Here is a 25,126-nt window from a genome sequence, read left to right on the forward strand (position 1 = left end):
GCAAACGATTTGCCATCCTTTGAGTGAGGAAGTTTCTCCTCATTACGGTCCTGGATGTCTTGCCAGGCGTTCTGAGGCACTGAGCTCTGGTTCCACACTCCTAAACCAGAGGAAATCACCTCCCTGCAACCACACCGTTGAGCCTAGTTACAGTATCCAAAGTTGCAATGAGATTACCTCAAACAAGAGAAAACCTGCAGATCAGACAATATCTTCTAAACCTCATTCATAAATCAGAAGAGAGGGAGTGCAACGTATCTTTTAAACTGTTCCAATTAAGCTGATCAGAAAATGCATGTGCAGATCAAATGAACAAATCCGTTCACAGCTCATGATAATTAAGAATGAGATTTAGTGTGTAGATTTTAGTGACAAAAATTACCAACCGTTCCTTCTGAAACCCATATTGGCCTTATAGTTTTACTTCTTGGATTTTTTTTTGTTTTAATAAACATGTGTTTTGCTTCCAGGAAACAGAGTTCCCGAGCCCGGCAGGGTCCCGAGGATATTTATTTCACCAAACACCCTGGTAAGTCTCGTTTAGTTAAAGATCCTCTCTTTAGGAAATTAAGTTGGAGGGCTGGCAGGGGAAGATTCCTTTTTAACTATAAACCGAGCAACCTTTTCCGGTGTTCCAATTACCTTGAAACTACAAATTTTCAGCAAACCTTTTCAAATTTCCCCCAATTTTGTAGACACCTTTTCTACTGGTGACAGCTGTAAGCCATTGTATGCTTGAATGCATCTGGAAAAAACTCTTTGCAAGAACCCCCCCCCCCACACACACACACACACACACACACACACACACACCTGGTTTAGTGATCCACTGGCCCCCGAGATTTGGCTGTTGTAGCTCTCTTTTGCGGTCAAACTGCAGTTAATGTGCTATTTGTAACCGTTAGTGCTGGCATTTCATCTGCTGAGTATAAGATATAGTTAAGATAGGATGATGTTTCTATGCCAACAGACCAGCTGAAGCCGCTGAAGACGTACGTTGATCCACACACATACGAGGACCCTAACCAAGCTGTCCTAAAGTTTGCCGATGAGATCCATCCATCTGCCATCACCAAGCAAAAAGTGATTGGAGCTGGTATGTAAAACTTTGTACCTTGACAGGCAGTAGTTTTTCTCCCTCCCGGGGATCAAATGTCCAGTACCAGAGTGCGCCCATTTAAGACGAGAAGAGGCCATTTCAAAGGAAGATGTGAGGGGCAAGTTTTTTTACACAGAGTGGTGGGCTGCCTGGGGTGGCAGATACCTCAGGGTCATTCAGGAGTTGTTTAAATGGAGGGGTATGGACATTGTAGGGATTAGTTCAATTGGCCATTCGAATACTGATTTAAATATGGGTCGAATGACCTGTTCCTGTGCTATACTGTTCTATGATATTCATTTCTAGTACCCAGATGTGGAACTGTGCCCTCAGCAGAAGATAAATATACATAAGAGCATCTTAACTGGAGGACCACAGCTGATGTTGAACCAAGCCCCCTTACTGTTACTCATGATAGCACTGCGCCAGTACTCGGTGGTATTGTCCTGTTCAGCGTGATTTTTGTCTTGATAGATTGTTGCCTTTATACCTTTCTCAGGTGAGTTTGGCGAGGTCTACAAAGGGATCTTGAAGAAAGGGAGGAAGGAGATTGGGGTAGCCATTAAAACACTGAAAGCTGGTTACACTGAGAGCCAAAGGATCGACTTTCTAAGTGAAGCAAGTATCATGGGCCAGTTCAGTCATCACAACGTCATCCATCTGGAAGGGGTTGTCACCAAATGTAAGTAACTCAGTCAAATGAAAATAGAGAATTAGTTGGGGAAACATCCATATTGAATGATCTGAGGTGAATGTGTGACTTTCTGTTGACGATACATATTTCTCTTGTCCCCTCACAGACAAACCCATGATGATTGTTACAGAATATATGGAAAATGGAGCACTTGATGCCTACCTTCGTGTAAGTAACTACAACATGGATCAGTGCTTCAAGTCTTGTTGCATTGAAGCCTCGTAAAGTAGTTTTCATTGAAACCTTTTAAGCAATAGCATCCGATCTGTTACAACTTTACTCTAGTTTGTTCTAGTTCCTCGTCTCTCTACTGTACAGCTGGCTGAGATGGATGTATAAAGCTAGCACAGATATCTGTAATGAGATATACACTCAGTGGCCACATTATTAGGTACCCCCTCTACCTAATAAAGCGGACACTGACTGTATGTTCATGGTCTTCTGCTGCTGTAGCCCATCCACTTCAAGGTTCAACACATTGTGCATTCAAAGATGCTCCTCTGCACACCGTGGTTGTAGCGCATGGTTCTTTGGGTTACTGTTGCCTTCCTGTCAGCTTGAACCAGTCCGACCATTCTCCTCTGACCGCTCTCATTAACAAGGTATATTCACCCATAGAACAGCTGCTCAGTGGATGTGTTCTGTTAATTGCACCATTCTCTATAAATTCTAGAGCCTGCTGTGCATGAAGATCCCAGGAGATCAGCAATTTCTAAAATACTCAAACCACCCCATCTGGACCAACAATCGTTCCACAATCAAAGACACTTAGGTCACCTTTCTTCCCCATTCTGATGTTCGGTCTGAACAACAACTGAACCTCTTGACCATGTCCGCATGCTTTTATGCACTGAGTTGCTGCCACATGATTGGCTGATTAGATATTTGCATTAACGAGCAGGTGCACCTAATAAAGTTGGCCACTATTTATTTCTATACTTTGACACATTTCAACCCTACGGTTGAAATGTATAAAAGTACATTCAAATCTTGACTGTTTCCTTGAATTTGATTTCATCACTTTTAAAAATTTGTTAATGGAATCCTATCCTAACTAAAAGATTACAAGATTTCTTTCACTTTTCAATGGGCTTCAGTATTATAAAAATACTTATTAATCTGAAAGGAGTGGATCTGAATACACTCGTCACTGATTTGTACCAATTTCTTCTTCCACAGAATAACGATGGTGAGTTCTCTTCTCTCCAACTGGTTGGAATGCTTCGAGGGATTTCCTCTGGCATGAAGTACCTTTCCGATATGAACTACGTGCACCGGGACCTGGCGGCGCGCAATATCCTGGTTAACAGTCAGCTGGTGTGCAAAGTGTCCGACTTCGGTCTCTCGCGGGTGTTGGAAGATGACACGGAGGGCACGTACACCACCAGCGTGAGTATATCTTTTGCAGAAAGAGTGGCTCAGTGTGGAGAGGAGGGCAAGAAACGAGAGAGACGCAAACAGAAGATCCCAGCAGTGCTCACAAAATGCTGGAGGAACTCAGCAGGCCAGGCAGCATCTATGGAAAAGAGTGAACAGTAGACTCTTCAGGCCGAAACCTTTAATCGGGACTGAAGGGTTCATGAGCCCTGATGCAGGATTTTGGTCCGAAATGTCGACTGTTTACTTTTTTCCATAGCTGCTGCGTCCCTCCAGCATCTTGTGTGTGTTAATTAGAGAGGTGTGTGACCACAAATACCTTTAGTGCTTGAGGAAAAGCCTTGTGAGTGGAACCACTTAAACAACTGGAAAATGCAGATCTCTTCCAACTAGCTTGGCTGCAGTCTAATGAGGTCTAGAGGAGCAGGTGGGCAAGATGCTGCAAACCCAAAGCAACACACACAAAATGCTGGAAAAACTCAGAGATTGATAGGAACACTGCCTGAATATATCTCCTGACCAGAGAACTGGTGTTGATATGGCCTGAATGTGGCGCTCTGTCTGAAACAAACACTTAAAACTATTTCAAAAGAATATAAGATTTAAGTTTCTGTAGATCTTCCAAGTCCTATGATAGGGCAGCACGACACAAATTCTATCTCCATGTCAGGAGAGATGCTGTTTGTGTAAGCTCCCCTCCAGGACCTGAATCCCAGGGAGTGTCCAGACAGGCATCTCTTGCTCCATTTGTCTGCTATTCCACACTAGTACAAATTCTGTCTCATGTAATGATAGGGACATATAGCATAGAAACAGGCCCCAACCATCAACTGGTGTTCATCCCACTTACATGAAAAGCCCTTGTCTTTTCCTACCCTCTTATGATCAGTCTCTTCATGTATTGTTCAAAGAACGGGTGATGTTTAAGAGTTTGGTCCAATAATCTCCAATTGTCGCTTCATCTGTGTACGTGACCCGGTCAGTGTCAGACCCTGTCTGTGCTGATGTCCTCTGCCTCTGCCTGCCTCTCTCAGTCCCTCTGGTATGCAGCTGATTGTTTCTCTAGGACGTCTGTCAATGCAGCAATGCTATTTATTTGCTGCAACCTGCTACCTGGCAGAGAGTGGAAATGGGCGCCGGACAGCTGCTTGGGAGTTGTCCAGTTTGGCAAACTCTGCCCGAGAACTTGGCTACAATTTCACTGAGAGAATCTTAAATGAATGTCTTGAGAGGATGTGTTTGAATATCAGAGCTATGATTGCTGCTTAACTGCCTATAAACACCTTGTGATAAGATGAGAGCAAAGCTGTGACCTGATTGCTAGGATTTATTTTTAATCCTGTCCAAGGAGATTCTGTGATGCTCAGTTGCTGATAACAGGTGTTTTTTTCAGGGTGGGAAGATCCCAATTCGCTGGACTGCGCCAGAGGCAATTGCTTACCGGAAGTTCACCTCAGCAAGTGATGTCTGGAGCTTTGGCATTGTAATGTGGGAAGTCCTGTCCTATGGAGAGAGACCTTACTGGGAAATGTCCAATCACGAGGTGAGAGGCAGAGCTGTGCAATTCTGTCCTGCATTGATACCCGCAGCTTGACACAGCAAAAATGCTCTGAGCAGTTTGTCGGGAGTGTTAATGGACCCAAAATAAAGTTCCATAAGGGGGTACTAGAGCATGTGACCAGGAATCACGGAGAAAGCAGTCTGAGGAAAGGGGTGGAGAGGTTTAGGAGGGAATTCGAGTGTTGAGGGCCTTGTCCGTTATGAACTGGATTTGTGAATGAGTAAGAGGCCAAAGTTGAATAGGTAGCACAGTGGGTTTATGGGAGTGGTGGCAATTATAGAGATGGGGATTGACGTGATGGAGAGCAAAAGCTAGATGGGAATTTTAAAACGGAGTCGGCTTAACTGAGAGCCAGTACAGTTCATGTGAACACGAGGAAATCTGCAGATGCTAGAAATTCAAGCAACACACATAAAAAATGCTGGTGAATGCAGCAGGCCAGGCAGCATCTATAGGAAGAGGTACAGTTGACGTTTCGGGCTGAGCTGTAACAGGTCCTGTGTGTGGGGAACTGGACTGTGACAAAGTCAGCAAGACTGTTGGGTGAACTCGGGTTTAAGGAGAGTTGAACGAAGCAGGCTGGTTGACATTTAAGAGTCCATCGTCTCCCTTGATGTTTAATGTCCCGATCATTACTGAGCTTTATTTTGCCTGCTATTTCAAATTGCAAGAAAGCAGAGCAGCAGATGAAGAGCTGGAGTGTCTGTGGAGAGAAATGGACAGTTGACATTACAGCTTGAGATCCCTCATCTAGACTGAAAGATGGACTGGAGCCAGCCCGTGTAAAGGGGTAGAGAGAGCTAGCAGGCAATAGGTGGGTTCAGGGAGATGAGGTGGGACAGGTGGATGAGGGAGTGGAATGTGGGAATAGTGCAGCTTCTAACTCTGTTCCCACTAACTTCCACTATCACCTCCCATCTTCTGGTGCCTTTCCCCATCTTCCTTATTCTCTCCCCACCCCTCCCCAACTGCATTAACCTATCGCCCGCCAGCTCTCCTCACCCCTTTCTGTACTGGCCATCTCCCCTTTAACACTCAGTCCGGGATGCAGGGTGTCGGCCCGAAATGCTTTGACTGTCAAGTCCGTCCACAGGTGTGACCTGAGCCATTGAGTTGCTCCAGGTTCCAGCATGTGCAGTCTCCTGTGTGTGAGCGGATGGAACAGTCAAGGCAAGACCCAGTGATGACAAGAGGCTGTCAGCTGTAGATGAGTGGAGCGAATGTTAGACTGTAAAATAGATGTAGAAAATCTGGTTCAAAATTTCAAGTATGACCCCATTGTTGTTGTGGATTTGTTTTTTTTGGGTGAATGCCAACTGTAAATACATGAAGAACGCTGGGGGTACTTGTAGCATGACATGAGAGATTAAAGAGCTTAACAAGACTCCTGAGGAAGTGTGGGCGGGACTATGGTGGAGTATTGGTTGGTGGAAGGGCATCTGACAGGACAGATAGCAGAGTAATGCACAATCCCAGCTACTGGAGTGTCTGCAGAACAATGCCATTTTATTTTTTTGGAACCTAGAGCGGCCACAAGCTGCAGGTGTGGAATAGTCCAGTAAAAAATGAACTCCATGGATTCCTGTCATGTTGGCTTTTGGAGTTGGTACCTGCACTGGGAAAATTGGGCCACTTAAACCCTCTGAAATAGTCATAGTCATACTTTATTGATCCCGGGGGAGACTGGATTTCGTTACAGTTGCACCATAAATAATTAAATAGTAATAAAACCATATTGAAGTTACCATCTGTTGCCAATAAGGGTGAAGGTGGGAGATGGGAAGTGAAAATTCAAGCCTGAAGCCTCTGCACCAAGCACTCCCGACTTGCATGCACCATGAGGTTTTCCACTTCCTGCACAGTGCAGGGAGTGATCTTAGACCGTTCCACCTACTGGGCTTTATACTAGCAGTAGACAGAGTTGTCCTGACATGTCATCACTTATCATCTTGAGCTTTTTCCTGCCATTTCCAACGGTGCACAGAGCCCAATCAGCCATGTCCCGGGTTACTGATCTCAGCTGCCTTTTCTTCCCTGAAGGTGATGAAGTCGATAAATGAAGGATTCCGACTGCCTGCTCCGATGGAGTGCCCCTCTGCCATCTACCAGCTGATGATGCAGTGCTGGCAGCAGGAGAGGACCAAACGACCCAAGTTCTGCGACATCGTCAACATCCTCGACAAACTGATTCGCAGCCCGGAATCCTTGAAAAGCATTGCGGATTTTGATCCACGGTATGTGCTGGTATCGCGTATTTTTGGGTGAATTAATCCCAGACCTGGTTGGTTCCCTAAATTCAGGTGGGGTGGGGCAGCAAACCTGGTGGTGATTGGCGCTGATAGGGTAGAAGGTGGGTGTTGAGGAAACCCTGGCTTCCTATCAGTTGGGCCTTCAGCGATCACCTGTAAACGAAACGTCCAGGAACTTGTGGCTCTTTCTAGAACCGTCAAAGAGCATTTGCGAAGACAAATGCTTCCAATTCACAAGGCAACCGTTCCTGAGGTTGCCCTGTTTGCATTCAGGCAGTGCCAGGCTTGGCTATCTCTTATGCTATTAGGTTGCCGGTGGGAATGTGATTAAGGGATAGTTCCTTGTATTTACGGTGATTTTTTCCAGCAGAGTGTTGGCTTGCGTGAACAATAATGGGATAATCCCACCCATGCAACATTATTTATGGGAGCCAAGCTCTAGCTGAAAGTGTGCGGGGGAGCGGGGGGTGTTGGATTATCTGTGCTCTATGCATTGATAGAAAAATGATTTACATAAAAATGATGTCTTTTACTCACCGCCAAAAGAAACATGAAAGTTTAGGGACTTGATGATTTCTTGGTGTCGAGTGGGAACTGGTCAAAGATTCCATGGGTTTTTGAAACACACCAGGCAACTCCCAGTTCTGGTCAAGCCCTGGTAACTTCCATTTATACTAGGGTACCAAACCGGCCCAACTAGTGGTTAGTAAATGTAGCTTTGGTAATGAAATCTCTCCTGGCAGCGTTCCAGTTCACTTATAGCCCTGTAGTCCCAGAAGTGTACATTCCTATGCTCCAGGTGCACGAACAATGGAGAAACCACAAAATCCTATTAGAGCAATGGCTGTAGGCAATCTGATCAGGTCTCTGCACTGAAAGCATGTCTGACTGGCTTGGGACAGAAAATAATTAAGGATTAATCTTCACTATGGATGAGCAAGTGAATTTGAGCAGACCTGTTTTATTGCATTCTGCTGTGAGCCAGCCTCCTTTTATAGTCTGATATTTTAACCCCTCGCTGCCCTGGATTGCAATAAACAGAGCTAAATTTTAGTAGTGGGAACAGCCCTCAAATAAGATTATGGACCAAAATGAACTTGTTACCCTGGTGGTGGGGATGGGACTGGATGTGAAACACATTCCAGTAAAACTCACTGGTGCAGGGGCCAATTGAAAGAAAAATGCAATGTAATTCAGTTTTAGGAGGGATTACTGATTGTAGGTGGAATAAAAGGATCAAGCATTCCAATCTGATTCAATGATGCCTCTGTGAGTACAGGCATAACTTTGCATTGATATTTGCATTTGGACATTAGGGAGTACTGACATCAAACTGTCTGAGTCAATGGTTGGGGTGGGGCTTGATGGGAGTTGATTCTGCATGTTCTACAAAAGGAGTGAAGGAGAGATTTTCCATCCTGGGAGAAGCCATTCTTGTGGTGTTTGAGTTCAAAGTTATGCCTAAATCATGGAAGATTTACAGAATATTTGAATATCAGTAATCTATGAGGCCCATACATTGGTGTGATCTCCTCTTGTATTGGTTGGTCATGTTCGGTCAGTACTTCCTAGTCTGCCAAGCTGCCAATCTATTCAATACATTTTGGTTTTATAGAAATGAAACCTTGTGTAATTTTTAGATTTGCTGTAAAAATGCAATGTTGATGTACCCCATAGCTCCACCAGTCAGAAACTTTATTACACAGACCATGGAACAATACAGCACGGAAACAGGCCATTCGGCCCACAATGTTGTGCTGAACCAGCTAAAAAGTAAATCAAAAGCCCCTTAAAAAAGCTAATCCCTCCTACCTACACAATGTCCATATCCCTCCATCTTCCTCATATTCGTCTAAACATCTCTTAAAAGCCTCTAATGTATTTGCCTCTACCACCATACCAGGCAACACACTCCAGTCACCCACCACTCTCTGAGTTTTAAAAACACTGACCCCTCACACCCCCTTTGAATCGACCCCCTCTCACCCTCAATGCATGCCCTCTGGTATTAGACATTTTTACCCTCAGAAAAAGATACTCCCTGTCTACTCTATCTACGCCTCTCATAATCTTGTAAACCTCTATCAGATCTCCCCTCAGTCTCTGCTGCTCCAGAGAAAACAACCCAAGTTTGCCCAGCCTCTCATGTGCTCTCTAAACCAGGCAGCATCCTGGTAAACCTCTTCTGCAGCCGCGATATCCTTCCTATAGGGGGCGTCCAGAACTGTATTGTTAGGGAAATGTTAGAAGGGGACTTCTAACATTAGCTTAACTGCACTCCTCAAGAAATATTTAACCTGCAAAATGTTTTTTTAAATCAAAATAAGGGTACCTTTCCCAATCTGAGTTTGACTTGCCAGCATTTCCCATAGCTCAACCTGTAACCAGCTTCTGGATTGCGATAAGTGCCTCTAACCAGCAAGGAAAGATTGTCCATTGTAATGAAGGAAGTCCAGAGGAAAGTAATCCAAGATGTGACATGGTTTGTCATCAAGACAAAAGGAAGAGGTTTATAGATTGCAGTCTTCACTTACTGCTTGTTAGGCCACTGGTGTTTAGGGCAGCAATGAAGGTCCTCCGTCTCTGGCAGTGTTCAGGGCTTCCTTCATCGTGTCAGCAGCTTCCTGTCAGTTTTCACAACTATCATCCATGCAAGTTCTGGCTGGAGACTCAAGAATACTGTTGCACTCAGCTGCAGAAGGATTCTTCAATGTGGTTTTTGTCATTTTGCTTTACCAGTCAGGGTTGTTAGCCCCCAAACCTGAAGGACCAATGAACCACTCTTGGTCTGGCCTCTATCCTTTGACCTGCTCGGTGTGGGTGACTCTATCAGGAGCCAAAGCATAAAGCCCTGTCTCCGGTCAACTTAGCTCTCCGGGTCACTGAGGACACGCAGGCCTCCAAACCCCACGACAAGGTTGTGGTCCCTTTTGGATGCCTGCAACCTTCAATGCTAAGTATATTGAAGAGGGCATTGCACACAGCTGTGGCCCGCAGCATTGTGTTGTGACATGGCTGGTGTTAGCCCATGTGTAATAAAGTCTCACCGCTGATGTTCTGACCTTCCTGCAGCGTGTCCATCCGACTGCCCAGCACCAGTGGGACCGACGGTATGATCTTCCGCACAGTCAGCGAGTGGTTGGAGTCTATAAAGATGGGACAGTATTTGGAGAACTTCATGGCAGCGGGATACAGTACTATGGAGCACATTGTTCAACTAACCTCAGAGTGAGTAAATATTTGGGCCATCACTTTGCCTTTTTCTTTCTGGATTATGGCACGAGACTAACTGGAGGAAATGCTTCCTGCTCATCAGCCCAGTCTGCTTGTCCCTGTTAATTTCCCTTTGGATTTTCTGGGGTGGCTCCAAACAGTTAAGACGTGATCCCACAGTGAGTTAGAGCTTGCGGCTACTGTGCAGCCGAGCAGCTCAGAAAGGACGAGTTGCGTTTTAAACTCTCTCAAGTCATGACCACCTACACTGGGGATAGTGATGAGTCAATTTGCAAAAATGTCAATCCAGTGCCCCCCCCCCCCAACCCGAATGCTTTTTGTCCTAGCTAGAGCCCGCAGTCTTCCCCAGATCACCAACGCCTGCCCAATCTAGAGCCGTTAATCTCATTCCATTCATCACTTCACAGCTAGAGAGCTCAGCACGGAAGGGGATGTCTCAATGGAATCATATCTCAAGTTGCTGGGAAAATGTTTGCTTTCCTGAGGAATTTCACACAGATATGCAGACGCTTCAAGGAAGTGCTATTAATAGTTTCTATTGCACCGCGAAAGACGACAGTCTAACCCTCACCCAGAACTGTCACTGGCTAAATACACATGTCAGGTCCAGTGCACTCTAATCAACACGGTGACCCGATTTGCTCTGGTGGTGCAGAATTCCCACAGAGATGAGATAGAGACGAGACAAAACTCTTTGAAACGGTGGGGTTCTGCTGTGGAGCCTTGTGCGCAAGCTTTGTTTTCAGTACCAGAAACTGATTCAACATGTAATAACAGAAGCAGGAAGATAATGGGCTTTGGGATTGACCTGACTGAACAAAATATTATATAAAAAAAGAGTGCTTACATATTAAATAAAAATGTTAAGGAAAGAAAACAGTGTGGGGAGGTGCTGTGAACAAGAAAGAAAATCAGAAAGTTCACAGACCAGGTGTTTTTATTTTTCAAGTACTTTATTTATTGATGAAGTTTTCAATTAAGCAATATAGAACATTTATATTTCATCGTTCCTTCTGTTCACCATATAATTACATTTCTTCAGAATATTTGGATCAGGTTACTGTAGGATCAGTGTCCATCTCCAAACGTTACATGATTGCTAAGTTTGAGAGGGTATTACACAGGACCTAGTTTTCCAGTGTCCAGTAGCAGCCATTGACCTTGGTGAGAAAGCAGCCCCAGATTCAGTTCATTCCTCAGCATGTAGCCCTACACCTTGTCATGTGCTCTTAAGGACAGATCCTCATACCAGAAGACCAAAGTGTTTTTTTTTCATTAACTTTATGATCTTTCCAACAACTGTCCATATTTGACTTAATATGTGTCCCTGGGACTAGCCCAAGGAGGACAGCATCCTGTGGTTCGAAGTGGGTCTTGACAAAGACCACTGCATCCCTTCCAGATTCCAGAAGGAGACGGATGATCATTAGACCGAGGGCCCACACAAAACGCTGTCTAGTTTTGAAGGAATTTAAGGAAGATGGTGATGGGATGTTTATGAGCGACGGCAATTTTATTACATTCCTCAGTGAAGGGTATCCTGGAAACAGGCAGCTTCTTTTGGAAAGCGGACTTTAATATCAGGGTGTAGCAAGGGGGAGAAAAAGCTCTGCTGAGGGTTAAAGTGGGTCCTGTAAACAGTGAAAGAATTCACATTCATTGCGAGGAGATGGGGAAAAGGAGTGAAATGCCCTAGGATTGCCTGTCTGGCCCCAGTAGCAGGAAATGTCTGAGTATAAACACCAGGTTCTTATCTCCATGGAAACAAGGACAAATTGATGGCTTTCTTTGTGCTCCAATGTAGCACAGGATTCTACAGACTTTCCTCATTTGGGAGAACAGAGTGAAAGGAAGGAAAGTGTCATTGGCAAGCTGTGCAGAAGACCAGCCCAAATGCATTCTTACCACTGGACATGATTTCCCTTGCGTTTGCATTTTCTCTGCGCACTAGAGCTCTTGGCTAATTGTGTGAATTCCCTTCTTATTCTGTTTGATTTGCCTTCACCTAATTACCCATGACTTGAAAATAGGCCAGCTGGTTATTTATTAAAGTTCATTGCTGGAATGCTAAGCATTTCATTAAATGCTAACTACATTGCAGCCATCTGGCAACGCTGGTACAGGTGACCAAGATGACTGAAATGTATAACTGGAATCTCTGGCGAGTCTCTTTCCCCTCACATGTGCCGATTCTGTGCTTTTCAGGGACGTGAAAAAGATTGGAATCCGGTTACCAGGGCATCAGAAGCGGATTGCGTTCAGCATTTTGGGACTGCAGGAACAAGCTAACAGCATGGGTGTATACACGGTGTGATGTCTTCCTGTCCTGCACGCGGGAGGCGCAAACCCTTTTCCACGGACTTGCATTACTTGAATGGGACAACAGTCCTGCACTTGAGTGCTGGAGAGACCGGTGCTGAAGAGAAACTCGATTCTTTATTAAGAACTAGAGAAGGGAGGGGGGGAGAAAAGAAACACCTAGCCATCCTGCCTTTACAGCTCCCTCTTTCCCTGCTGGCTATTGTCTGATGTGGCCGTACAACAAAAAAGATGAAGCCTTTCAACATCACTGAATCCGCCTGGCTGTGACTGAATTGATGAAGAGTGTGAGTGTGTTTGTAGCAGGTTTAGTGGAATCAGCATTCAGTTCCTTGGGTGTTTGATTTAATCAGTAAATTGATTTGTTGATTTCATTCTTTGTGCCAGTAATGTGGTAGGGGATGTCTCCTTATTGAATACCATCTTTACAGTCTGTTACATCGTTGGGACTCCTGTCTCTGGAAACTTAGTTTCTGAATGTCTTGGGATTTAATGCTTGATAATGGCAAAACTTGGAGTTAGACCTGGCATGGTTGAATGGATGGTGTGCAGAACACCAACTCCTCTTTATGCCACCGAGGTTTGTGAACTATGTGGGCCAAAGGGCCTGTACTGTGCTGTAATGTTCTGTATTAAGCATGCTGAGAATTCCAATTTAAAACTTCAGCAGTGCTGTGTCAATTGTGCTTTCCACATCTCCCATCACGCCTGCTTTACAGCAGATTCTCTTTGCATAAGGTGCAGTCACAATCACCCAGGATTAATACTCGACGACGGCAAGTTTAATGGATGCGTGTGGCAGATGGTGGGGGGGGGGGGTGTGCAGGGGTGGGCTAGTACTCCCAGGATTGGGACTTGATGCCCCAAAAGATGATTGTTCCTGTGAAGGGATCAAACAGTCAGAACCCACCACCAAGCAACGAGACACTGGATCACAGGCAAGTGTTCAGAACCCAGTTTATTTCTAACGCGAACAACCCAATCGTTCACGAAACTCTACTGCATCTACGTCAAGGAACTCACTTACCTTCAGTAATTCAGACGAGCTGTGCTTATCCTGGTTAGGCAGCGATGAGTATTATAGCACTTTGGGAGTGTTAACAATGCATCCTATCCCAAAATCCCAAGGGCAAACTCTCCCGAAGTTCAGTGTCTCCTCTCTGCATCCTGCAAGCATCCCCATTTTTTCAGAAATCCCTCTTCCCAGATGTTTTATAACTATAATACATTTCCATATGATCCATACACAATATAGATTGTTGCCTTGGGAAGAGGGTGATGAGGGAAGGAATTTTGCACACAAAAAATTACTGCGGGGTAGATGGAGAAAGAGGGTTAGGAAGTATACTTTTCTCCCCCAAATCGAGTTATTTTATAAATTAAAAATATCAAATTTGCACAGGCTGAATTTTTATTTCCTGATTTATAGGAATCTGACAGATATATATATATATATTTTGTAAAATCTTTTCAGAAATAGTTTGATAGAAACCCTTGCTTTTTTAAAAAAAAGAAAAAAAAGATTAATTTAAAGTGTATTTATTCTGCGCTTTCCCTTCTGACTGATTTTATTTATTTAACTTAGTTAATGTTGTTGCCTCTGGCTGCAAGTGTGTGTGATCTTGCTTTTTGTCCTTTAATTTGCTTGTATTTAGAACATGATTTATTTATTCAGACCAAAGTGAATGGAGCATATCAACAAATTCTCTGCTCAAGATGTTTCTTTTTGTAATAAAAGTTGGTGTTCTGGTAGAGGGTTTCCTGTGAATTTTCCTTCCTCTCGTTTTAAGATGTTGGGAATCAGTTTCTACTTAGAAGTTCAAAGTTCAATGTTAGTTTATTATCAAAGTTATGTATACCGTATACAACCTTATGATTCATCTTCTTGCAAAAACAAAGAAATACAATGTCCATCAGAAACCAAACGCCGACAAACATCCAGTGTGCAAAAGAGGACAAATCGTGCAAATAATAAACAAGAACTACTGAGAGCATGAGCTGTAGAGTTCCACCACTGTATGAAATTAAAATGATTCATTGAAAGGTTAACAAATGCCATCGTTCATAACAAAGCTACAGTTGGAGCTGGCCTTAGCATTCAGCTAACTCTCTTCTCGAAAAAAGGATGCCATTGAGACCATCTTGCCAGGGGCAACTCTTTGAAAGGATGACCTAATTAGTCCAATCCCCTGCATTTTTCTCCACAGTTCTGTGGATTTTTCCTTTCCAGGCCTGTATCAAATTTCCCTTTAAAAGTTGCTATTAAATCTACTTGCACTCCCCTTTCAAGCATTGCATTCCAGATCATAAGCACTCAGTGCAAAAGAATTTATCTTGGTCTCTCCCTTCTGGTTCTTTTGTCAATAGTCTTAAGTCTCTGTTCTCTGATTACAGACACAGGCGATGATGCTTTCTTAGTCCCTCAGTTCTGAATTACGCTTTTTTAGCTGATTAAGCCAAAAGTACTCATGCATACTGGGAGGTGAGAAGATAGGTATGGAATTCCAAGCCTTGCTAGTAAGATACTGAAAAAAAATTCTTTCCTAATTGTAATGAATGTGTTTCACAGTGAAACAATACCCGAACTTTTTCACCACTTGACTTGGTCTGTCCCATGGACTAGTTTCTTGTAGCTTGCTCACACAGGTCTGAGATTTCATTTCACTTGGATTCCTGCCAGTGTGGTCTAATACATTTAATTACTCATTTCTTTCTGTGAGGGTAAAACTTCAATTAACTAATTCTAAAGGTCATGAAAGAACTTTAAACTATATGGGTGTGTGGTTTAAGATTGGGAAATTAGATTATAATGTTGCCAACAGATAAACAATGGTATATCTTTAAAGAAATATTCCATAAATTCTCTAATAAATATTCATCGCTTCAAAAAGCAAAGACCCTGTGAGGAGTTTGATCCAACTACTGGTAACTAATGTGGCTAATAATGACCGAGAACATTAACCTAAGGACAGGTAAAACTTTAGAAACTAACAAAAGATGATAAAAGTGATGGAGAAAATAGCAAGTGATTGTATATGATGAGCAGGGGGCACAAAAGACTAAGAGCTTCTGCAAGTATTGTAAGAAAAAATAGCAAATGTAGTTCCCTAGGATACGGGCAAAAGAAACGCACACAAAATGCTGGACGAACTCAGCAGGTCAGACAGCATCTATGCAGGGAAATAAAGTCACAACCATGGGCAGAGACCTTTAATCAAGAGAAATTATTTGGTCCCTGTCTTCATTGGATAACAAGAATTGGACAGAGATTGTAGGGAAGCAGGGATCTAACAATTTAAAGTAATCAACATTAGTAAGGAGAAACCAGGGGATTTAGAGCCAACGAGCCACTCCCCTGCAGGCCAGAACCACTCGTCAAGATAAAATAATACGGGAACAAAACTCCCTGGATTCTGGAACAGTCCCAGTGGATTGGGAGGTAACAGACTTATTCAAGGAGGAAGGGAGAAGCTAAAGCTCGGTTGTTGAGAAAAAACTGCAATCGATAGGCACCATGGCGCCATTAAAGGGTGGAAAATGTTCTTAAGATCAGCAGGCTGAGCTATTCAGTCTACATGAACGGACAGTATAAAGTGTCCAAGTTTTCTGTTGAAAATGTAACCTGTAGGCAGGACAATGGGTTTGTAAGGTGATACAGTCAGGCTAAGTGAGTGAATAGAAGCTGGCAGATGAAGTATAATTGATAGTGTGGATTTATTAATTTTGGTAGGTATACTTGAATGATCACTCAAGGGATCTGTGCAGAAATTGCACTAACAAAGCAATTAGAAAGCCAAAATATGTGTTGGCCTTCACGGACAGAGTAAGGACTTCTTGGAGCAACCATACAGGGTGCTGGAACGAGCGCTATGAACAGTTTTGGTTTCCAAACCTACCTCAATTCGAACCCAATTTATTGTCACTGGTGTTCGATGTATAATTTGTTGTTTCACGGCAGCAGTACAGTGCAAAAACGTAAAAGATTATAAATTGCATAACGCACACACAAAAAGTAGAATAATAAGGTAAAATTCATGGGCTGTTCAGGTGGCAAAGAGGGAGAAGCTATTCCTAAATTCCTGAAAGTGGATCTTCAGGCTCCTGTGCCTCCTCTCTGGGTAATAATGAGAGGAGGGCATGTCCCAGTTGGCAGAGGTCCTTAATTCATTGCTAATGCACTGTGTTCTGCATGCGTAGGTAGGGTGGGATGATAGCATAGCTGTTCCCACACCAGCGACCTTGGTTGAATTCCCATCGCCGTCTGCAAGGAGTCTGTCAGTGGCTACGTTGGTTCTCCCTCATTCCAAAGACGTGTGGGTCCGTAGGTTAATTGGTCACATGGGTACAATAGGGCGGCGCGGGCTCATGGGCCAACAGGGCCTGTTACTCTGCTGTATCTTTAAACAAACACAGAATTAATGATGGACGCTGCCTTCTTGATGCTTGGAGATGTTCTTGATGTTGGGGAGGGTTGTGTCTATGGAGTACAAATTTTCACAAGCAGTCCGTTGATTGAGTGGTCCTGTGAGGGGATGGAGTAGGGTGGGCCACTACTCACTGGAAGAAAGAGAGGTAATTTGGCTTAAACGTGCATGTTTCCATTAGAGATGGACAGGATAGATGCCGAAAGTCTGCTTCCTCCAGCTGGAGAGTCTAGAAGCCTCCACACAGACAGCCTCTGAGGTCAGGAGCAAACCATGGTCACTGGGACTGTCCAATGGATCTGAAGAAAAGGAATGATGAGGTAATGTTCATTCAACCCACTGAGAGAAATCTAAACTCTGGCTTCCCACACAGAAGTTCCTTTTTCCCTCTTCCTCCTTGTCACTACCTCACTCAGGAGTTGCAGGGAGGGAAATGGAGTTGAGATATGGCCGCTTAGATGATGGGTGACCGTCTTAAATCCTTCTGTGCAATTCCAAAGAAGGGACAGGTCAGAAATTGAGCTCCAACTTCCTTTGGGACATAAAATAAGAGACAGTAATGGTGGATGAACTGAATAAGTATTTTGCATCAGCCCTCACTGTGGAAGACACTAGCAGTATGGTGAAAGTTCCATGTGTTGGGGTCATGAAGTGCTCTTGGGAGATTGAAAGGTCTGAAGGTGGATAAGTCACCCAGACAACATGGTGCACACCCCAGAATTCTGAAAGAGGTGGCTGAAGAGATTATGGAGGCATTAGTAATGATTTTTCAAGAATCACTAGACTCTGGAATGGTTCCGGAAGACTGGAAAATAGCAAATGTCACACATGAGGCTGCTTAACAAGCTACGAGCCCAAGGTATTTCAGGAAAGATCCTAGCATGGATAAGGTTGTGGCTGATTGCCAGGAGGCAAAGAGTGGGAATAAAGGGAGCCTTTCCTGGTTGGCTGCCGGTGACTAGTGGTTTTCCACAGGGGTCTGTGTTGGGACCAATTCTATTTATGCTATATGTCAATGATTTGAATGCTGGAATTGATGGCTTTGTTGCTAAGTTTGCAGACAATATGAAGATAGGTGGAGGGACAGGTAGTTTTGAGGAAATGGAGAGGCTACAGAAGGACTTAGACAGATTAAGAAAAGAGGCAAAGAAATGGCAGATGGACTACAGTGTCGGGAAGTGTATGGTCATGCACTTTGGAAGAAGAAATGAAAGGGTTGACTTTTTTAAACAGAGAGAAAATATAAAAATCTGAGGTGCAAAGGGACTTGGGAGTCCTTGTGGAGGATTCCCTAAAGGTTAATTTGCAGATTGAGTCTGTGGTGGGGAAGGCAAATACGATGTTGGCGTTCATTTCAAGAGACTCAATTTGGTTTGGATCCTGCAACCTTTTTTATGGGAAGGCTGCCATAAAAGCAAGGATGTAATGTTGAGGCTTTATAAAGCACTGGTGAGGCCTCACTTGGAGTATTGTGTGCAGTTTGGGGCCTCTTATCTTAGAAAGGATGTGCTGAAACTGGAGGGGGTTCAAAAGAGGTGCACGAAAATGATTCTAGGATTAAACGGCTTAAGAGTGTTTAGATAGCTCTGGGTCTGTATTCACTGGAATTTAGAAGAATGAGGGGTGACCTCATTGAAACCTATCGAATGGTGAAAGGTCTTGATAGAGTGGATGTGAAGAGGATGTTTTCTATGGTGGGAGAGTCTGAGACCAGAGGACACAGCCTCAAAATGGAGGGGCGTCCTTTTAGAATGGAGGAACGGAGGAACTTCTTTAGCCAGAGAGTGGTGAATCTGTGGAATTCATTGCCACAGGCAGCTGTGGAGGCAAGGTTGATAGATTCTTGATTGGTCAGGGCATGAAGGGATATGTGGGAGGTGGGAGAAGGCAGAAGATTGGGGCTGAGAAGAAAAGTGGATTAGCTATAATGAAATGGAGGTACAGATTCCATGGGCCAAATCGTGTAATTCTGCTCCTATATCTTGTGGTCTTAGGTCTTATGTTCAGGTACTTGATCACTGTTACATGGATATATTGTGACTATCTTATGAGGATGATGTAATGGTCTTGTGGAGGTCACATGATGTAATTTTCCTGCCAGTGAGGTCACATGATGACCTGTTCTCAACAGGTATATAAAAGAGACTCCTGATGTGATGCAGTTAGTTTTGTGTTAGATACTCCGTTTTGATGCGTATTCGTCTTGTGATGCAGTATTGCTTTAAAGTGGAGTTCTACATTCTATTGTAAGTAGTATTGGGGAGTGAAGACCTTACCAAGGTGCAGGAATTTGCTGAGCCAAGTAAAGTTGATATCGTTTGGCGGTTTTGGAGAGGATTGACCTTTATTGAATCTTCGTTCAAGAAAAAGTGACATGCAACTGAGATATCCCCTGCTAAAGCAGGAAGGATAGTGCAGTGACTATTCTCCAGAGGAAAAGGTCAGTTCCCTTAAACCGTTTTATTTCTGTCGTCATGAATCCTGCGGACAAGGCAGGTTCCGGCTGGGATCAGCAGTAACGACACGTCTTCGAGGAATTCTTTACTTCAGGAAAGTCTCTCCTAATTCACTGTATAAATCTCTTGGACTTTCAAATTTACCACTTTAAGAACTGTTCTCGCATTTACCCTTTTAAGAACCGTTCCAGAGTTGCTGTATAGCAGTTAACTTCCGGTTAAGTTGGTCGTTTAAATACATTTTGCTATTTTTGAGCAAAGTTTAATAAATGTTTGTTTTTATAAAACCTGACTCAATTCTATATTCATTGTTGCCGGTCACGTGACAATCACGAATATCCAGACCTGTACTCCATTGTTAGAATTTTTGAGTTGCCCTTTTAAAGGCAAAACATAAGAACACTCCCCACCAAACTGTCTTGAAAAAGAGAATGGAGTTACTTCTGGTGTTCCAGACAATATTTCTCCTCAATAATCATTAATGAAATAGAGCTGTTAGCGTGCACTGTATAAATTATCTCACCATGTTCCCCAGATTACAACAGTAATGGCAATTCGAGAAAGTAGTCTATGGGGTTTTTAAGATTTGAAGGACATCCTGAGGTCAGGAAAACTGGAAAGATTTCCTTCAGAATTTGCATTAAATTTATGATCAGTCCAGTCATGGAACAATTAGGAATGTGCACGCGGGGAGTCACACAAAAGATACTGTTTAGTTATTGATCGCACATGAAATATTGATGACTGCGCCCTGGTTGATGAATTGATTGGCTGGCTAGTGGGAAAAATGGGGGAAGCTCTGAAATGTAAGGTGAAGGGACCTATTTTGGGAGTAACTGGAACTGTTGGTTAATATGGAAACTTCTAACATCCCAATTTATCTAAGAGGACGTTAACAAACCCTGGGCAGTTGAATGTGGGCTGTACATAGCCAGCCTCAGTGCACAGACTAACAATGTAAATTCCAAGATGGTGAATTTTATACAGTTCAGATATGGATTCCAGATGTCTCTAAACACCAGCTCCCAGAAACATGTGCTCCACTGATGGTGTTCCTCATTAACCACCTCATTGTATCTGTCGTGCCAGAGGGTAATAAAGAGGAAATAACGTAATACTGGGAACAAGCCACCTTTCATCTTGGTAAACTGAGACTTTTTAAATTACTTTCAGCCAACACAATACTCCCACATAGTCCTGTGTAGAAATAGCCAGGTAGAAAGGCACGCAATTTGATCACTGATGCGTGCAGCAAAAAAGTCTTCGATCATCAGTGTCTTGTCAGCAGAGTTTGAGTTTACTGGAAAGTGTCAAATCAACAAAGCCAATTTCACTGACCACTCCTGCTTCGTTCATCTCAATACAAGGTCATGGTGTAAACAGCAAACTCCATGGTTCCCTGTCCCTCAGCTTGTTGTAGTTTCTGCCACATTCTTTCTCACTGCACTGCACACTTTCTTTGTCTTCTGCTTTTTCTCTCTTCAGTGGATTTGTTTTGATTGGTTCCATGACAAATAATGTTTTTCTTTTAAGATCCTCTTTAACTTCTTTTCTTTCCCCCATTCCTCTCCTTGAAAACATCTCCTTATCTCCACTTCTGAGGGAAAATGTCTGTTTCATTTTGTGTTACATCATTGTTCTTTGATGAAGATTTAGACTGACAGGGAGGTGGCTGAGATGAAAACAGATCGGACTCTCTACCAGATGTTCACTAAGCTGTCTCCAGTCTGTTGCAGCACTGCACTATGTACACAAATAGCCCAACTGATCTTAACGCCCAGAGTTAGGGAAGGAAAGCTGTTGTTTAGTTTGTGTTTGTCTGTGTATTAGGTATGGAGAGGGAATTGGAGGGGGGAAGTACAGATTTATATGAGTTCTCACTCCTGAATACCACTCAGTGACCTTCTAAAATGTTGTGAGTACATGAATTCATGGCAGCTGAAACAAGTACACCAGTGAGAAGCCAGTAACATTGATACTGAAACACAAAAACGCTGCAGATGCTGGAAATGCAAAACAACACATACACAAAATGCTGGAGGAACTGAGTAGGCCAGGCAGCATCTATGGAAATGAATAAAGAGTCAACATTTCTGGCTGATCCCCTTCATTAGGACAGAGAAGGAGGGGAAAGGTGCCAGAATAAAAAGGTAGGGGGAGGGGAAGGAGGTGAGCTGCAAGGTGGTAGGTGAAGCCGGGTGGGTGGGAAAGATAAAGGGCTGAAGAAGGAAGAATATTAAGATTTACTTGTTGCTTTTTTTTCTATCTGGTAATAAAATTATTTGGACTTTCTTAAAGTTGCCCCTCTTTTGCCTGAATGAAGAAAAATCTAACCATGAATACAGCTTAAAGCCCTCCTAATCTGCAGCTTTCAAGAGAGGAAGGGAACGAGCAGAATGCATGAAGGAGCCAACGTTAGGCCACTAGCTCCTGGATTTATTAAGGACCATCTTCGTCCTCATGTTTCATTTAGGGATTTTGCATAGGTGCAGAAGATCGGGAAGGTGAAAAGGTATAGAATAAGCAATCAAATCCCAGGAATGTCTGCCAAATTGCTCATCTTTCCCCAGAACAAATGCATCACATCTTGAAACCGCTTAAGGTTGCTGCCCATTTGACAGTTTCTTAGTTTTTTTTGCCATTGGATTCCTGCAACAACTACGTACGTAGATGATTTGTCAAGCTTCACAACTTGCATTGAGCAACCGTGGAGATCATTTTGACTGGTTCCATCACTGTCTGGTCTGGAGGGGCCACTGCACAGGCTCGGGAAAAAGCTGCAGAAAGTTGTAAACACAGCCACCTCCACCGTGGACACTCGCCTCCCCAGCATTGAGGACACGTTTTAAAGGTGATGCCTCAGGAGCGCAGCATCATCATTAAGGACTCTGGCGTGGTGCCAGAGGACTGGAAAACTGCAAATGCCACTCCATTCTTTAAGAAAGGAGGAAAGCAGCAGAAAGGAAATTATAGACCAGTTACCCTGACCTCAGTGGTTGGGAAGATGTTAGAGTCAATTGTTAAGGATGAGGTGATGGAGTACTTGGTGACACAGGACAAGATAGTACAAAGTCAGCATGTTTTCCTTCAGTGAAAATCCTTCCTGATGAACCTGTTGGAACTCGAGGATATTACAAGTAGGATAGATAAAGGGGATGCAGTGGATGTTGTATATTTGGACTTTCAGAAGGCCTTTGACAAGGTGACCCACATGAGGCTGCTTACCAAGTTAAGAGTCCATGGTATTACAGGAAAGTTACTAACATGGTTAGAGCATTGACTGATTGGTAGGAGGCAGCAAGTGGGAATAAAAGGATCCTTTTTCTGGTTTGCTGCCAGTAGCTAGTGGTTTTCCACAGGAGTCGGTGTTGGGACCATTTCTTTTTATGCTGTATATAAATGATTTAGATGATGGAATAGATGGCTTTATTGCCATGTTCGCAGATGATATGAAGATTGGTGGAGGAGCAGGTAGCGTTGAGGAAACAGGTAGGATGTGGAAGGACTTAGACAGATTAGGAGAATGGGCAAGAAAGTGTCAAATGAAATACAATGTTGGAAAATGCATGGTCTTGCACTTTGGTAGTAGAAATTAATGTGCGGACTATTTTCTTATCGGGGAGAAAATCTAGGAATCTGAGATGCAGGAGGACTTGGAATTCCCTGTGCAGAGCACCCTGAAGGTTAACTTGCAGGTTAAGTTGGTGGTGAGGAAGGCAAATGCCATGTTAGCATTCATTTCAAGAGGTCTACAATTCAAGAGCAAGAATGTGATGCTGAGGCTTTATAAGACACTGGTGAGGCCTCACCTTGAGTATTATGAACAGTTTTGGGCCCCTCATCTTAGGAAAGATGAACTGGCATTGGAGAGGGTCCAGAGGAGGTTCACAAGGATGATTCCAGGAATGAAAGGGTTATCATATGAGGAACATTTGATGGCTCTGGGTCTGTACTCGCTGGAATTCAGAAGGATGAAGGGGGATCTTATTGAAACCTTTCGAATATTGAAAGGGCTAGACAGAGTAGATGTGGAAAGGATGTTTCCCATGGTGGAAGAGTCTAGGACAAGGGGGCACAGCCTCAGGATAGAGGGATGTCCTTTCAAAACAGAGATGCGGAGAAATTTCTTTAGCTAAAGGGTGGTGAATTTGTGGAATTTGTTGCCACATGCAGCTGTGGAGGCCAAGTTGTTGGGTGTATTTAAGGCAGAGATTGATAGGTTCTTGATTGAACATGGCATCAAAGGTTACAGGGAGAAGGCTGGGAACTGGGGTTGAGGAAGAGGAAAAAAAAGAATCAGCCATAATTGAATAGCGGAGCAGACTTGATGGGCCAGATTGGCCTAATTCTGCTCCTACGTCTTATGGTCTTATGGACCCCCCCATAACCCAGGACACACCCTCTTCTCATTGGTATCATCAAGGAGGAGGTACAGGAGCCTAAAGACACACACTCACCCTTTCAGGATCAGCTTCTTCCCCTCCGCCAGTACGTTTCCGAATGAATAATGAACCCATGAATACTACCTCACTTTTTTTGCTCTTTTTTTGCATATCTAATTTGATTTTTTTATATATTTGTTATTGTAATTTATAATTAAAAATATTATGTATTGCAATGTACTGCTGCTGCAAGGCAATGAATTTCATGACAAATGCAACTGATATTAAACCTGATTCTGGTAAACATCTTGTGTGTTTGGCTGACAGTTTAATAAGTTGGGCATACAGGAGACTGCAGATACATAGAATCTGAAACAGATAACAAACCGCAGGAGGAACCCATCCACGGAGAGAAATGGACAACTGAAAGGTCCAGCTGAACAGTCTCAACCTTAAATGTCAACAGTCCATTTCCCTCCACTGATGTTGAGTCACCCACTGAAATCCTGCAGCATCTTGTTTTTCACAATTAATTGACCTTTGGAAAGTTGACAGTATGTGAAACAACTTACATTTTTCCTTTTGGGGTTGTTTTCTTTTTGTATGGATAAATCATAAGATCATAAGATGCAGGAGCAGAATTAGACCATTTGGCCCATCGAGTCTGATCCACCATTCCATCATGAGCAATCCACTTTCCCTCTCAACTTCAATTTCCTGCCTTCTAATCAAGAATCTATCAACCTCTGCTTTAAATGTACCCAGTGACCTGGCTTCCACAGCTGCCTGTGGCAATGGTTCACCCATGCCCCTACCCCCATGACCAATCCCTTCGAGACAAGAGGGAGCGTCCACCTCCCGGATGGAGAGCCTAAACAACAAACCTGGAGACCGAAGTGAATGATCGAGCCTGGACTCTTAAGCATTGGCACTAACCTTTGGGTCTACTTTGCCCTTGCGGGAGTAGGGCAGAGTTTGCAACAGCTTCTTCCATTGTCACATATCCAGTATTGTAGTGCGTAAGCAGACAGGAGATGTGAGAGGTAGGAATCAGCATCAGGTTTATTATGTCACGAAATTTGTTGCTTGCAGTCACAGTACAGTGCAATGCATAAAATCAATAAATTACAAATGAAATATATTAAAAAATTAAATAAGTAGTGCAAAAATAGTGAAGGCATCACCGTATACTGCGTCCGGTGCTCCCGATGCGGCCTTTTATATATTGGCGAGACCCGACGCAGACTGGGACTCTACGCTCTGTCCGCCAGAGAAAGCAGGATCTCCCAGTGGCCACACATTTTAATTCCACATCCCATTCTCATTCTGAC

General features: G+C 43.5%; 1 protein-coding gene across 1 annotated transcript in view; it reads left to right on the plus strand.

Annotated features, from left to right (window-relative positions):
• Positions 1 to 14,301, plus strand: part of epha2b (eph receptor A2 b) — a 52,001-nt gene extending 37,700 nt beyond the window's left edge. Inside the window, exons 5-13 of the mRNA XM_072244776.1 lie at positions 471 to 529; positions 971 to 1,096; positions 1,599 to 1,781; positions 1,900 to 1,961; positions 2,973 to 3,182; positions 4,564 to 4,713; positions 6,772 to 6,965; positions 10,053 to 10,208; positions 12,420 to 14,301. Of these exons, the coding sequence (XP_072100877.1) occupies positions 471 to 529; positions 971 to 1,096; positions 1,599 to 1,781; positions 1,900 to 1,961; positions 2,973 to 3,182; positions 4,564 to 4,713; positions 6,772 to 6,965; positions 10,053 to 10,208; positions 12,420 to 12,528 (1,249 nt within the window). The 3' untranslated portion in view covers positions 12,529 to 14,301. The remainder of the gene's footprint in view (positions 1 to 470; positions 530 to 970; positions 1,097 to 1,598; positions 1,782 to 1,899; positions 1,962 to 2,972; positions 3,183 to 4,563; positions 4,714 to 6,771; positions 6,966 to 10,052; positions 10,209 to 12,419) is intronic.
• The last annotated feature ends 10,825 nt before the right edge of the window (positions 14,302 to 25,126 follow it).

The sequence above is a fragment of the Mobula birostris genome, chromosome 27 (genome assembly GCF_030028105.1).
Source record: "Mobula birostris isolate sMobBir1 chromosome 27, sMobBir1.hap1, whole genome shotgun sequence".
NCBI lineage: Eukaryota > Metazoa > Chordata > Chondrichthyes > Myliobatiformes > Myliobatidae > Mobula > Mobula birostris.